The following is a 15868-nucleotide window of genomic DNA, read 5'->3' as shown; positions in this document are numbered from 1 at the left end:
CTCTTCTCATCAGTCCAGAGTCCGTCTTTCAGTGAGTTTCAAAGGTAATGGGTGTAGAGCCAAATTGAAAACCCAGAAATGTTTAAATAGCTACATGTATATATTTAAAATTTCATATGCAATGAGGCAAACTTATAAAATTATTACCTACTGTATAGTAAATTCAGTGGAGGGATTTAGTGGCAGCACAAAGTTGACATTAAAATGTATAAAAGAATTTTTATAGTATAAAAAATCGTATAACTAAAAACCTCAGCAATTGGGAAAAAATATTTACAACAAATAAAGCCAGTGTTTATAATATGAAGAACTAATTCAGATGTTACTAGAAATAGGGGCGCCTGGGTGGCTCAGATGGTTTAAGCATCTGCCTTTGGCTCAGGTCATGATCTCAGGGTCCTGGGATCAAGTCCCACATCTGGCTCCCTCCTCAGTGGGGAGTCTGCTTCTCCCTCTCCCCTCCACTTATGCTCTCTCTCTCTGTGTCTCTCAAATGAATAAATAAAATGTTTTTTTAAAAAGTTACTAGTATTAATAAAATTTGTCTGACTTTGGCTCAGGTCATGATCTCAGGGTACTGGGATCCAGCCCCACGTCAGGCTCCCTGCTTAGTGGAGCGTCTGCTTCTCCCTCTCCCTGTACCCCTCCCCCCACTCATGCTCACTCTCTCTCTCAAATAAAATCTTTAAAAAAATTGTCAAGATGGCAAGGAAAAGGTGGGCAAGAAAAAATTCAAAAGGCTGAATGAATACTTGGGGAGGTGGTTATATTAGCTGACAAAGGAAAAATAAGTAAACCATACGTATATATTCTAAGTTATGGAATCTTTTGTAAAACTAAGTTAAAATATCCACTAACAAAAGCAGTGGAGATACTGATGTAGCCATACATTAGTGGATGTAAAATGAATCCTACCTTTGGAAAGCATCATGGCCATGTTCAAGAACCATTAGATTAATTGTATTCATTAGAATTTATCCTACGAAATTGAAAAGAAGTCAAAAATCTTTTTTTTTTAAGATTTTATTTTTTGAGAGAGAGAGAAAACACAGAGGGAGAGTGAAAGGGAGAGCCAGACTCCCCACTGAGCAGAGAGGCTGATGCGGGGCTCAGTTCAGGACCCTGAGATCATGACCCAAGCTGAAGGCAGACGCTCAACCAACTGAGCTACCCAGGCACCCCGAAGCCAAAAATCTTGACAAAGATAATCATTGCAGGTTTATCTTTACTGGAAGCAATGTATATATACAATAAGGATGTTCTTCATGAACAGTCAAGTACAATATAAATATTAATTGCAAATTTGAGACTATTTCTAGAATTTAAATGTAAATGTTAAGAATATTAAGATCAACGCAAAAATGGATAGATATAGACAACTGATAGAAGTGTAAAAATTCAAAGGGTTGTTTTCGTGAGCTAAACTTCAGGGGTAATTTTTTTATTTACTCATTTCTTAGTATTGTTACATCATCTCTAATATTAAAAGGCTACACAATGCTTTAAGAATTTAGTAACATCATTATCTGGGGTTTTTAGCCTACACAGATAATAAAGGGAGGTATTTTAAGGGAGCCATCTGAGGCTCTTACTATGTTCCCTGCGTAACAACCATGGTCCTTTAGGGGTTATATCCTTTATATAATTCTACCATCATTTCAGGTTTCTCTAAGGTTTTAATGCAAAGGAAGGTAACATCTTAATGAAGGACTGAATTGTTTATTGGAAAGGTATATACACAAAAGTTTAATGTTGCTTGAGTTCCTATTAAGTGCCAAGCATAATAATCAATTAATTAGTTCTGTTTTGTTATATTTACACAGAGATAAGCAAACCATGACCCACGGATCAAATCTGGCAGGCCACAGTTTTTAGAAACAAAATTTTATTGGAACAGACATCTTCATTGTTTACTTAGTATTTCTGCTTTCATGCTACAACAACAGAGTTGGATATTTGGGACAAAGACTATGTGGACCACTAAGCCTAAAATATATACTATCTGACCCTTTACAGAAAACATCTGCTGACCCCTGGTCTTTTCACAACTTTTAGAAATAGGCGTCATTGTCTCTGATTAACACAGTAGAACTGAAATTTTTTAAAGGCCAAGGCTCTGTTCTGTAACCACTAATATGTTTAGTTATCTCAGTGGAAAAGACAACTTATTAGGCCACCCAAAAACATTTAGTAATAATAAGAAATTCATTTTTATGGTTGTCTCCTGGCTCATAATAAATATTTGTTTTCTAGTTGCCAAGTCTCCAGGACAGTGCAGAGGAGGATGATACTCTGCCAAGTATGGACAGAAATCCAACAACTCCATCATCAGTTGTCTTTCCACTGGCCAAAACTCCTCAGTGTCAGCACGTCAGTCCTGGCATGCTAGCCTCTATAAATAGGTAAATATGCATATGATACTGTAGTTCCTGCATCAGCATTTAACATTTCAGGAGTTGAATAGTAGATGTCAATAATGAGAAGAGTTATTATTTTTAAAAAAAAGAAAGAAAGAATAGTTCCTAGAAGTCAAGGATGAACAAGTAGGGGTACTGTTCAGTAGTGTAGGGACACAGCTCACGCTTTACATCAGGATAATTCTAAATGTATCAAAGTTTTACATAACAAGTTATACTATAAAATATACCTAAAGAAACCTTGGAGGATTATTGGTAATCATTGATTAGCAAAAGTCTTTTCAGAAGACAGTAACAAAAAGAATCGTAAAGTCAACCAGGTGAAGTTTTACCCCATATCAACCACCATAAGCAATCAAAAGATAAATAGTGATCTGACAAAAGAATCATGGAACTCATCAAAGAAAAAGGCTAATTTTCCTGATGCAGCACTCCTACAAATTAAGTGGAAAGGAAAGCCATTCTCATGCATTACTAGTGAGAGGATAAATACAGTCTCTGCAAGCAGCAATTTTTCAATATCAAAATTGTAAATACACATGCTCTTTGACTTATCAGTCCTGCTGCTCAAACAGTGAATGCACAGCTTATTAGAGTATTGCTCATAATAGCAAAAGACTGGAAGCAACTCAGATGCTAATCAAATAAATTCTTATATATTTTGTAGCCATAGAAATTAATGAAGAAATTCTTGATATACTATTATGGTAAAATGTTCAAGATATATTAAGTGGAAAAAAATAGCTGCAGTGAATTATTTGTGTAAATAGGGGCTGTGTGTGTACTTGTATATGTTATACATGCATATATATGTGCATATATATATAATTGCTTTCCTTTAATTAAATATATCTGAAAGAATATATAAACTGAAAACATCAGTGATCCGTACCAGGAAGAACTAAGATCACTTAGAGATGAGAATAACAGGGAAACGTTTTGAATTTTGAACTATGTGAACATAGGGACTACTTGAAATATAAATAAAATTAAGAAAAATCAGGGGTTACCAGCAATTGAATAACAGAAAAGATGGAAAATAATGTGAGGCCTGAAAATAAGCCAATCCATTTGGCAATCAAGCAGGACAACACTCATTTTATGAATAGTAATTTCCACGGGTGTGAGGTAGAAGCCAGGTAATAACGACTGAGAAAAAAGTATTCAGTCTTCTGAAGCTTAGTAAAATTTTAATTTGCATTTATTTGGTAAAAAGATAATTTTCCCCCAGCAATCCACAAATTATTTTTATTTTTTATTTAGTATTCATTGCAGGTGAAAGTATATTGAGAGTATAGTTTTAGACAAAATTTTTGGTAAGCACTTTGGCCAGATCATCAAAAGCTTTAAAATATTCATCTCTTTGGCCCTTGAATTATAAGGAAATATATTTGGGCAAGTATGTATGTACATTTGTATGGACAAAGATGTTCATTATGAAACATAACAATGAAAATATGGAAATGACCTAAATGTCCAATAAAGTTAAGAAATTAGGATTTGTCCATATAATAATATGTAACAATTGAAAATCATGCCTTCAAGAATTTTTAACAACAAAGAATAATGTTCAGTTGACAGTAGATTTTGAAAGCTAAGAAGTTAAATTATAAACAGTATCCCAATTTGCATAACATGTATTCAGAAAGGAAATTTCTTGACTAAAAACATCACCAGCCATTATACCCCTAGGTTGTAGAATTAAACTGAAGAGAGTTTCGGTGTTCTGTTTTGTTTTTGTATCACTTTTACAATGATGGAAAGGCATCTTTTTCCCCCCTAATAGAACACATGGTAGACTCATCTATATCATGAATATATTTCCTAAACTTTAAAAAAAATGAGTTTCCTAGGCCTCTACACTATCCCTTGACTCACCAGCTCTAATAGTTGGCTTCCTTTTATTTAAAATAATGAAACAATTTTTATCACTTCAGAAGTGATTTTTTCATACAGGACAACAGACTCATGAGGTGCTGATCCTGCAGCTGGCTAGGTTATTCACTAGCTGTGCAGCAGTGTTTGTGGTTCACATTAATATCTTAATACAGTCACACGTTTAGAAATATCTACATGTCATAGCTTTAAGGTTGCTTCCAAATTATCATAAAGGAAAGGATAATTGATCATAAAGGATCTTGAAACCAAGAGAGAGAATTAGAATTGGTGTTCAGCTGATATTTACTATCATAAGCAGGACTAGGAACTGTAGAGGGAAATGGGAACAGCCGTTCTGGTTAGCTTCAATTTGCGTCGGTAAATTGACCCAAGCCTATTTGCTAAGAATGGGTGGGAGGGGACAAGCTAAAAAGAAATGACTCAACAGTTAGCTGGAACCTATAAATTAATTGAAGGTTTTCATCACCAGATATATCCTTAAAGTGGTTAACTGTGAGACTGAATCTGGAAAGGGAAGGAAGTGAACAGTAGAAAGGGGTGAGAGGTCCAATAAAAGGGAGTCCAGGGACAAGAAGTCTCAGTGAATTTTGGAAAAGAGAGGCAGCAAGACAGTGATTGGGAAAGAGCACAAATGGGACAATGAACAATAAGCAAAACCATCATTTCCTAGAATATTCTTATTCAGTGTTAACTTTAAAATATTAGGTTGAAGCATTTTGTCCATCAGTACACCACTGTCTTTGTAAAAATGGAAAAGACAAATATATTTTTTTGTTCGTTTTTAAGTTTTTATTTAAATTCTAGTTAACATAGAGATTAATATTAGTTTCAGTGTACAATATAGTGATTCAACACTTCCTTCCACACAACACTCAGTGCTTATTAGTAGTGCACTCCTTAATCCCCATCACCCATTTAGCCCATCCCATCTACCGCCCTTCTGGTAACCATCAGTTCTCTATAGTTAAGAGTCTGTTTCCTGGTTTGTCTCTTTTTTTTTCCTTATTTCATCTGTTTTGTCTCCTAAATTCCAGATATGAGTAAAACCATGTGGTATTTGTTTTCTCTTATTTTGCTCAACATACTTTCTGTTTCTAGCTCCATCCATGTTGTTGCAAATGGAGAGCTTTCAGTCTTTTTTATGGCTGAGTAATATTCGTGTGTGTGTGTGTGTGTGTGTGTGTGTGTGTGTGTACACCACACCTTCTTTATTCATCAGTTGATGGATACTTGGGCTGTTTCCATAATTTGGCTATTGTAGATAATATTGCTCTAAACATTGGGATGCAGTATCCCTTTGAATTAATATTTTTGTATTCTTTGGGTAAATAGCCAGTAGTGCCATTGCTGGATCAGTAGCTCTATTTTTAACTTTTTGTGGAAACTCTATACTGTTTTCCACAGTAGCTACACCAGTTTACATTCCTACCAACAATACACAAGGGTTCCCTTCTCTCCACATCCCCACCAACACCTATTGTTTGTGTTGATTTTAGCCATTCTGACGGGTGTGAGGTGATATAGCTCATTGTACTTTTGATTTGTATTTCCCTGACAGTCATGCTGAGCTTCTTTTCATGTGTCTGTCGGGCATGTGAATGTCTTTGGGGAACTATCTACTCATATCTTCTGTCCATTTTTAAATTGGATTATTTATTTTTGGGGTGTTGAGTTGTGTAAGTTCTTTATGTATTTTAGATACTATGTAATTTGTAAATATCTTTATCAGCTTTATCAGCTATGTCATTTGTAAATATCTTCTCCCATTCCATAGGTTGCCTTTTAATTTTGTTGTTTCCTTCCCTGTGCAGAGCTGCTTATTTTGCTGTAGTCCTACTAGTTCATTTTTGCTTTTGTTTCCCAGAAAAATATATATATATTTGCCAGAAAATACAGTTTTCCCCAGAAAATACACTTTTTAAAGATGAAAACACATTTTAAATTAATTTTGTCAATTGGTATTCAAGCAGTGGATAGAAGTATGGTAGTTAATGTTGACTTAAAATTTTGTATTCAAACAGGAATGATTGTGATAAATATGTTTTTCGTATGCAAAAAACCCATAAAAGTAAAGGTGGCATTGTCTGGGGTAATATCAAGAAAAAAAAAGTAAGTTTATTTATTCTTCATTTATTCATTACATCTATTGAACAGCTATCATATATGGCAAATTGTGGGAGTTATGAGTTACGTAAAAGTTCTTGCCCTCAAAGTAAATAGTTAATCTTAGAGAATAATAATTTATGGAGGTACAGTGGAGGACCACCTTATGTCCTGATTGCATATTCCTTCTGACCAGATTATGGCAATCTCTTCCTCCCTCATATTTATATTGCACACTTGCTAGAGTATAATTCTTCTCAGAGTTTCTAAACTAAACATTGGGATTACATAATCACATCCAATTTCTGTGGGTTTCACTTGTTCACAGGAAATGGTAGAAACTTAAAATCAACCTGGAGACTAAATTCTTTAAAAGAAATCTCCAAAATTGAGGGTGTAGACAGACTCAGTGATTCTTAGATTCCCTTTTTCCAGTCCCACATTCCTGGGACTGGAGAATGAAATTTTGGTTTGTTGCAAAGGACCTGGAATCAACATAGTGAGAAAGACTTGTTGGGCTTCTAGTCTCTATTTTGCCAGTGAAAAGTTGGATGGTTTTGATAATTGTTTCACGAACTTGAATGTGCATAGGAGTCACCTAGGGATCTTGTTAAACAGATTTTGGTCCAGTAGATTTGAGATTTCTGCATTTCTAATGGGCTTCAGGTGATAATGCCTGTTTTGCTGTCCATGGACCACACTGAGTAGTAGCAAGATCCTAATCCACTCAGTCTGTTCTCTGCACAATGATGAAAAATTCAAGTGGATAGATCTATAAGGACCCTTCCTATTAAGAATTTTTATTTCTCTGTATTTCTGACATCATCCTAACTACTACTGGACTTCTGTTTTCTTAATGGGTCATAATGTGAGCAGTCTACCAAACTATAATATCCTTGTGATTTAGTCCTATTTTTTCATAGACTAATATTTTGTAGCTAATGTGTGAGCACAGAAAGAGCAAAGGATTTAGTGTTAGAAATTCTGATTTCAAGACCTGACTCCCCATACCAGCTTTATAATAAGGCAGGCTATTTAGGCTTTCTAATCTCATTTTACTCATGTGTGGTTATCGTTGACGTGGGAATCATGATACTGGTTTAATGTCGCTGAATGATTTTGAGAGATAAATGATAGAATAGTGTTTTTGACTCATTTCACAAGAAAAAGTACATTTATATCACAATCTGAACATAAATTTGTATCTCAAAAGTTTGAACTATATTTACCCCTAGTACAATGGGTATACCTTGTCATATTTTCTATTCTATTCCTTTTCATTTTTTAAAGATAGCCAGCCATGGCCAAAAGTTAAAAAATCACTGATGTAATAAGTATGTATTATACACTTGAAATTTGTCATATAAATTACCATTTTTAGACAAGAATTTAAATTTTGCTAATGGAATGGAATGACTACTTAGATTTTGGCAACTGTCAGAGGCCCATAGACTATCCTTTCATCTCTGTAGCATTAGTTTGTAATATTTTCTTATAGTCATGTTTGCCATGTTTGTGGGAAACAACATTGAATAAGTGTTCTTGCCCTAGATAAATTCAACTCTTTTAAAAGAGAAGTAGACATTTCAGAGATAATTATAATGTGATTAGGTATCATTATAGGCATGAGTTCAAGGTACTTGGGATGAAGAATGCTTCTTTTGTCTATGTTTGAGGCAGAATTCACAGGAGGTACTATTTAGCTATTAACATGAACTCTGTTGCAGGTTGAAACTGATTTTTCAACTCCAGCATCAAGAAAAAAAACCCTGTTTTACAAAGGTAATTTATTTTTCTTTTGGAGCTTAGTCTATTAGAAGATAGTCTCTTTATTACCATAGTACTAAAATTAACTGCTCTCAAATGGGCAGACCTACTATTCAATTTCTCAGTTCTTTTCAATTTCACTGAAATTACTTTTAGAAGAATATTAATCTTTTTTATTAAACTTCTCTCTACAGAATTAGGAGAAAACTCTGATATTGGAAAACTTTTCACTAATGCTATGGAGTCTTTGGATGAAGAAGAGAAAGATTATTATTTTTCAAACTCTGATTCTACATAGTAAATATGAGAAAATACTTCCAGGATTTTTATCAAGAAGCAGATATTTATATATTCTTTTGGAATATATGTATTTTCCTTATAATGTACCTTCATATGAAATTGTGGATTCCTTCTCAAAGGTTTTAGGAGTTTGTATTCAGAGTAAAACATCCTTCTATAAATATTCCTCATTGCTGCAGGTTACTAAAATATAAGGAAAATTGTTTTGATTGTATATAGATATTTGTCAATTTCTGAGTTTTACAATATTAAAATATTCTAGATAAGTCTTCTTAAGCATCCAAGTCTGTTTACTTTAAGAAAATCATGTTCCAAACAGATTTTTTAGAAGCTTCCAAGGAAATGTTGCTACCGTTAAGGGACAGGGGAGGGAGAATGAAAAGTAGATTGTACTGCTGGCTACTGAATTCATGAAAACGTTATATTAGCATTTGTTACCACTTGGTATACAAGCCAGAATTGATCTAATGTTTAAATTACATGTTGTTCAAACTATCTGACACTCTTTCTCCTGATTTTTTTCTTAAAACTTGTGATTGGCATATCTATGAAACCTATATAAATTTATTGCCTTTTCAGTATTTTATTAGGTAGAATCAGAGAACAAATTTTGTTGCATTACACCTTATTTACATATGAAGACAGTTTACAAGACTGGATTAAACAAACATTCAAGTAGTTGGTCTACCATTGTAAGGAGTCAAGTTAATATGCCATGTCATAGTAAACATTATTTTTCTTTCAGATAGTTCCTTTAGAAATAAACCTTTTTTTAGCTTATTCTGCCACTCTGTTTTGAAATTTGACATAGACTATTTTTCCTGTGGTTATAGTATATGTTCACTTACCCTTTCTCTCCAGTTAGATTGTTCAAATAAACTTGGTTTGCTTTTATAACATTTGTATTTTGGTGGTTGTTGTTTGATTACTGGATCATAGAAAGTAAACAAATATACACTTTGTTACTGGTTCAGCTTGTTGCCTCAAAAAATATCAGAACTTTTAGTAAAAAATACATTTTCTTGTTTCTTAAGAATTTAGTAATAATCAGCAGTTATATAACTATAGAATTTATGGAAACACAAGATTTAAAAAGAATATTGCAGAGATATTAGGCTGAGTTCATAACTGTTTCTGCCACAAAGACTTTTAGATGTAGGATGGAACAAATGAAGGGATTATTTTAGAGTGAAAATACTGTTTTATAACTTAAGTTGCCGATATTTGGTATAATACCATGCTGCTTACTGTTAATGGATAGTATTTTTAAGGAGTTAGAAGGTACTTAAATTCCATAATGGGAAATAAAAAGATAATTTTGATATAGCACAGACTTAACACCAAAAAGTGCGGCCTCCCCCCCACCCCTAGCCCCTATATTCCCTGTGTCCTACTGGAACTCCTTCAGTGTCCTTCCTAGTTTACTTAATTGTATCCCACCTGCCAGGTACTTGGTTAGTCCCGTTTCTTCCCATCAGGTCATAAGATAAGCTAGTTAAGGCTTAAAAGTAACATCCAAAGGAGACTTAAAAGTAGGCTCAAACATGGATTAATAATCAACAGGACTGATAGTTAAGTGCTACCAATGAGACTATAAAGAAGGCTACTGCAGCTTAAATATGGGTAGAGCTCCACACAGCAAGCATAAATAAATGAAATCTTCTAGGTTATGTCCCTCACACCATGTTAATTTATAAAATATTTTGTCTGGTGGTTGGACACAAAGAATTTGAGCACACTGGTGTCTGCATGGGAGAGTCATCAAAGTGGTCATCAGCCCAGGTCAGTGTGAAGTTGTTGAGGAATTGCATACTTCTGGCACGCAGCTAGGGCAGAGTACCACCACATGTCCCCACCCACCCGCACCACTGATACCATGTAGCAGAAGCCAGAAGTAGCAAAACAGCCAGAAGTAGCAAAACAGCACACTGGAACCAGAAAGAAGCCCCTTTCTTCCTTCTAATGACAAAGCTTAAATCATGCATACTTTAGTGAGAAATGTTCAAAAAGTCCAGTCCATTATAGCAAAGCAAGATACTAAAAGGTAAATTTGAGGCTGAGAGATAAATCAATAACTGCACATGACCCAATAACTTCTAGAACTTCTCTGACTGACAGAATTACTGAACAGCAGAACTATGAAATCCACTGCTTTCAGAAGAATTAAGAATTTATACTACCCCAAAGGAGCCAAGTTCACGATTAAGAGTAACTTTTTAGTGAAAAAAAGAACCATCTACTTCCTGGGTTCTGGTTCTAGATTTCCCAGTAAACTTGAATAAGTCACTTGTTTGTGGGCCCCACTTCCATCTGATAAGAAAAGAGAAAAGCAATTTGAATTAGATGAGCTCTTGAAGCCCCTGCCTGGTGTAAGGCAAGGAGAACTCTACTGTGACATTGGTTCAACTACCCTGCAATGTAACAAGAAAATAAGGCAACCAGAGAATAAAGGACTCTAAATGGGGGATGAGGGGAAATCCATAGTTAAAGGCTGCATTAGCACGAGACTGACTAGAAGGGCCTCAGATGTTGCAGATAAAAACATGGAGACATCTTAAAATATTAATAGTATCACAGACGCACTGTTATGGGCACAATGAAGTCCACATTCAGCAGCTCATCTATACTAACCAATTCTCCAAGTCTCACCAATATTCCACTTCTTTGAATGTAATATTTCAACAATAAAAAAGCAGTGTATGTTGGAATTCATAAAGCAGGATTTGACTTATACTTGATTGGGACACTTTTGGTAAGATGATCATATTCAATTAAATTTCATCTCTCCTAGTAACTGGAAAATTTATCCCATGATATACCTACCATTCACATCTTATCCAATATGTATGTAGACTCAGGACATTTAAAATATTCTAGATGATATTATCATTTATATATAGGAAAATTATTTATGACCATTAAGTTGGCAGCAGACACCTCAACCTATTATGCTAACAAATGGCAAGTTCAGTACTATAAACTCTGGAAAATTCCTAACCTACAGCCCTAACTCGAGCTTTTACTTTCTAGTAGCACCTTCAGTAAACCTTTTTTTATTCAATAGAAAATAAGTTTCATAATCTAGTTAATCAAAATGATTACTGAACATCAGGTTTTCTTTTAAAATAATTTATAATCTATATAAATAAAAATGTACACAATATAAAATAGATATGGAAATATTCTTTTACATATTTCAAACTGATCATCACAAACCACAGCAATGATTATTGAAGTGCACTTAGTATTGTGAGAGTTCTTTCATAACCGCACCTGAGCGTGTGATCATGCATCGGACTGTAGTCTACCTTGGTTAAGGCCATCTGGTAACATTTGCATGTCAAATACATAGTGAATATATCTATAGATCTCCTCGGCCTTCTGACGAGTTACTTGTGCATACATGGAGATTTCTTGAGGTGAGCTGAAAAATAAATTAGTAGAACTTTTAACTCGTACAATTTAATATTCTTACTTGCTTAACACCAAACGTAAAAGAGTATGTCCTTAGCATGAGTTGAAGACACTTATTCTTCATATTTAAAGTCATATATAACAATAATTTCAATATCTTACACACAGGTCTTTAGTTTAATTAAAATATCCTATTTTCTGAAATCCTTTCAAGCAATATAATAGACAAAAACTAGTAAAATTTGCACTGTCACATTTGTCTAGTTCCAGAACTAAACAGCCTAGAAATGTTAGAATGCAAGCTCAAATATAAGAGCTGTTGGTCTAGCTCCCAGAGGGCTCTAAGTTCGCCAAAGGCAGTGGCTCTTACTGCCCCTCATTAAGAACTTCAGTTTCATGCAGTGGCTGTAACATACTGGCAAGCAAAAAGTCTTTACTGAGCGAGATAATCTTAACAGGTGCTATACATCTTTATTTTTAAAAAAATTAAAATTTCTATGAAATACCTCTAAGAATCATTTAAAAGTAACCATCTAAAAATATTAAGACGGACATACCTGTTAGTCATCTCTTTAACAGAAGAAAACCGGTGACACATATTTAATGCGGTTATATAACTTACATTGGGAATACTTAGATAAAACTGAAGTGCCTCACATTTACTTCTGTTCACCACTGTTGGAACATGAATACCAACATTCTTTCTTTGTTCTACTAAAGACAGTTCCTTTAGCAAATCTGCAGTTTCTTCTTGGCAGGAACTGAAAAGAATTCGGATTCCAGCACCAATTAAGGTAGTCAGCAAGTTGTCATAGCTCTTTGTCCTCCTAAACATCCTGGATGTGTCTCCTAAATATTTCATATTTAGAAAAATGCAAACCTTAGTAACTTACATTAAGTAGAATCATTAATACTATATATTATTAAAATCCCAAGATTTACAGCCATTCAGCAAACTAGTGCCACCTTACGCTAATGAGAAAGCCTCAACTAGAGATTTAAAGTGATTCTCAAGTATCTGGAAGATAAAATAGGAAGAACTATCTTTATGAGTGTCTTCAATTGGAATCAAATAGGAAGATGAGTCAGCAGGAGAGCTTATATTCCTAGATAACTCATTCCTGAAGACCAAGACCATATTATCTCTCAAATTCTTCACAACACTAGCACTGATGAATAGCTTAAGTATTGGCTTAACTGATATAAAATCTTACATATTTATTTAAGAGTAACTCAAAACTCTGCATACCCATTTTAATGTTATCTTTAATATTTGCCTATTAAATTACTTCCCTACCTTTCCCAGTCATTTCTTTTCATAGTCTATCCTCCATCCTTTTGGGGGCACTTTTCGTTATGGAAAAACAAAACTTTTTCCATAATTTTTTTCCTGTAACTTTTGCCATGTTACTTTCCTTTTATTCCAAATCTATTTCCTTTATAAAGGATATGTTGGTAAAGAGAAAATTATAGAATTTTAGCGCTAAAAGGACCCAAGAGACCACTTCATCTAAAGCCCTCACTTGTCGAAAGAAAAAGAACGAAAAAGAAACAAACTTGGCTACTGAAAGTGACTTATCCAAGGCCGCATAGTTTACCAGTGACAGCATGGGGATAAAGAGGTACAACGCTCAATTACCAACCCAATGTTTTATATAAACTACATTATTTCTTTTTACTATATACTGTGTGACTGTATAATTCCTGAATTCTTACACTCGCCCTTTGCCTGCATGACTTCACTTAGTCCTCATAATTATCACAAGATGAATAGGACAAATAGATTATTAACCCTCAAAGGGACTGATTTGTCAATTCAACATCACATAGCTATCATGACACCAGAATTCAGTGTGTCTTCTGATTCCATATTCCATGACCTTTTTTATTATTCTCAGGGCTCCCCCTACGATTAAATATCACCCAAAGAAATTCCCTAACTGGAGCTCCTATGCATCCTTTTCAGTTCCCGAATAAGAACTCCCAAGTATTCAACTGAAAGACCCCTTATACCTTATATCTGCTCTTCTCTGATATTCATAATTTCAATAAAAAGCACCACTACCTAACTAATGGCCCAGTGAAAGAAATCAATCGATTCAAGAGTAATTCTTGCCTCCTTCCACCAACTATTGCTAATCCTGCCTCCTAAATCCCCTAAATCCTCCTCCTTTTCCCCACTACTGCCTTAAGGTCCTCATCCTTTCTGGAGCTCCTGAAAAAAGGCATGACTCACTTGCCAAGACTGATTCACTTGCCTTCAATTTCTCACCCTTTAACTCTCAAACTGCATTTTAACACAATAACTAAAAAAATCCAGAAATAAACCTATTTATGAAGTTAATAATAATAGCATAACATAAACACAATGACTAATGAAAAACATGGCTTTATATAAATATAAAGTGACATTTTTGCATCAGGTATTTGTATTTTAAGAGTTTTCCACATCGTGACAGAAGAGTGAACTAAATAACAGCCGAATTCCTTTACAGCCTTATAAACAGAAACATTTAAAAATACAAACCTGTTTTTTCTCTGTCCTTCTCCACAATCACACATATTCTTTCAAACATGCTCTGTAGGTACTGGATCTGGTCAATGAGTTTGTTCTTATTGATACTATTTAACATCTCTGATTGAGACCTCCTTTCCACCACCATGCGGTTACTCACAATGTAGTCACAACCATTAAGAGGACAAACCTCTACTTGTAAGCCATGAATTGCCCTTAGGGAAGAAATTACTTCTGATCCAGAAGTGATTTCACAACTATCTACAAGAATACAAGTTCTTTGGCCTTCCTGTGGAAGTCTAAGAGAAGCATGTGTACCAGCCAAATGCGGTCTTGAGTTGGAACAGTTTGCCACTGAAGTTCTCGAATCCTCCAGAGTACTACCAACCTGAAAAGGTGGAAAATATTGATAATGATCATTAGTGCCATGAAATTCTAACACCTGAAGTTGATTTTCCTTACTAATATTACAATTTCCTTTTTTTTTTTAAAGATTTTATTTATTTATTCGACAGAGATAGAGACAGCCAGCGAGAGAGGGAACACAAGCAGGGGGAATGGGAGAGGAAGAAGCAGGCTCATAGCGGAGGAGCCTGATGTGGGGCTCGAACCCATAATGCCGGGATCACGCCCTGAGCCGAAGGCAGACGCTTAACCGCTATGCCACCCAGGCGCCCCACAATTTCCTCTTTTTAACTGTTTTTTCTTCCTTCAATATGATCAAAGTGACTATGTACATGAAGGACCAAGCTACCACTTCACACCTAGTAGGATGGCTATAATTAAAAAAAAAACATAACAGTAAAATAAATGTCAGAATGTGAAAAAACTGGAACATACACTGCTGGTGGGAATGTAAAATAGTATGGCCACTGTCGAAAACAGTTTGGCGATTCCCCAAAAATTAAACACAGAATTACTGTATGACCCAGTAATTCTACTCCTAGGTATATACCAAGAAGAACTGAAAACAGAGACTCAGATACTCATTTGCCAATTAATTTTGGAAAATTCTCAGCGATTGCCTGTTCAAATATCTTCTAACCTTTCTCTCTTCTCCTTAATTCCAATTATGTGTATCTAGACTGTTAAATACAGTCCCACAGCTCTTGGATGCTCCATGCTGGGTTTTTTTTCACCCTTTGTGTTTCATATTGGGAAATTTCTATTGGCCTAGCTTTACGTTTGTTGGCTCGTTCCATGATTGTGTTGAGTCTACTGATGGGCTCATTAAAGATATTCTTCATCACTCTTACCATGCTTTCCATTTCTAGCATTTCCACTTTCTTGTTCTTTAAATTTTACATTTCTGGAATGATGGTCTCTTTCTGTTCATGCACATTTGCTTTACTTTTCCACTAGAACCTTTAACATATTAATCAATGTTATTTTAAAATCCCTGTCTGGTATTTCCAACATCTGAGTCACACCTGAATCTGGCTCTTGAGAATGT

At 34.8% G+C, this 15868-nt stretch overlaps 2 protein-coding genes across 4 annotated transcripts in view; one reads left to right on the top strand and one right to left on the bottom strand.

Moving 5' to 3' along the window:
• MIS18BP1 (MIS18 binding protein 1) overlaps positions 1 to 9383 on the top strand; it is a 41266-nt gene extending 31883 nt beyond the window's left edge. For all 3 annotated transcript variants that reach the window (XM_087859034.1, XM_045799302.2, XM_087859035.1), the window contains 4 exons: positions 2254 to 2402; positions 6338 to 6425; positions 8147 to 8201; positions 8381 to 9383. In XM_087859034.1, the coding sequence (XP_087715160.1) occupies positions 2254 to 2402; positions 6338 to 6425; positions 8147 to 8201; positions 8381 to 8484 (396 nt within the window). In that variant the 3' untranslated portion in view covers positions 8485 to 9383. The remainder of the gene's footprint in view (positions 1 to 2253; positions 2403 to 6337; positions 6426 to 8146; positions 8202 to 8380) is intronic.
• A 491-nt stretch (positions 9384 to 9874) lies between these two features.
• The window catches only part of FANCM (FA complementation group M), a 61608-nt gene continuing 55614 nt past the window's right edge, over positions 9875 to 15868 (bottom strand). The window contains exons 21-23 of the mRNA XM_045799326.2: positions 14428 to 14803; positions 12458 to 12749; positions 9875 to 11910 (exon numbers count right to left, since the gene is read on the bottom strand). Coding sequence (XP_045655282.2) covers positions 11772 to 11910; positions 12458 to 12749; positions 14428 to 14803 — 807 coding nt within the window. The 3' untranslated portion in view covers positions 9875 to 11771. The remainder of the gene's footprint in view (positions 11911 to 12457; positions 12750 to 14427; positions 14804 to 15868) is intronic.

This window comes from Ursus americanus, chromosome 35 (genome assembly GCF_024610735.1).
Source record: "Ursus americanus isolate L20-20 chromosome 35, mUrsAme1.1.p, whole genome shotgun sequence".
In the NCBI taxonomy this organism is placed as follows: domain Eukaryota; kingdom Metazoa; phylum Chordata; class Mammalia; order Carnivora; family Ursidae; genus Ursus; species Ursus americanus.
Note: the sequence above shows the minus strand (reverse complement) of the source record. Positions and strands in the feature narration are given on the sequence as shown.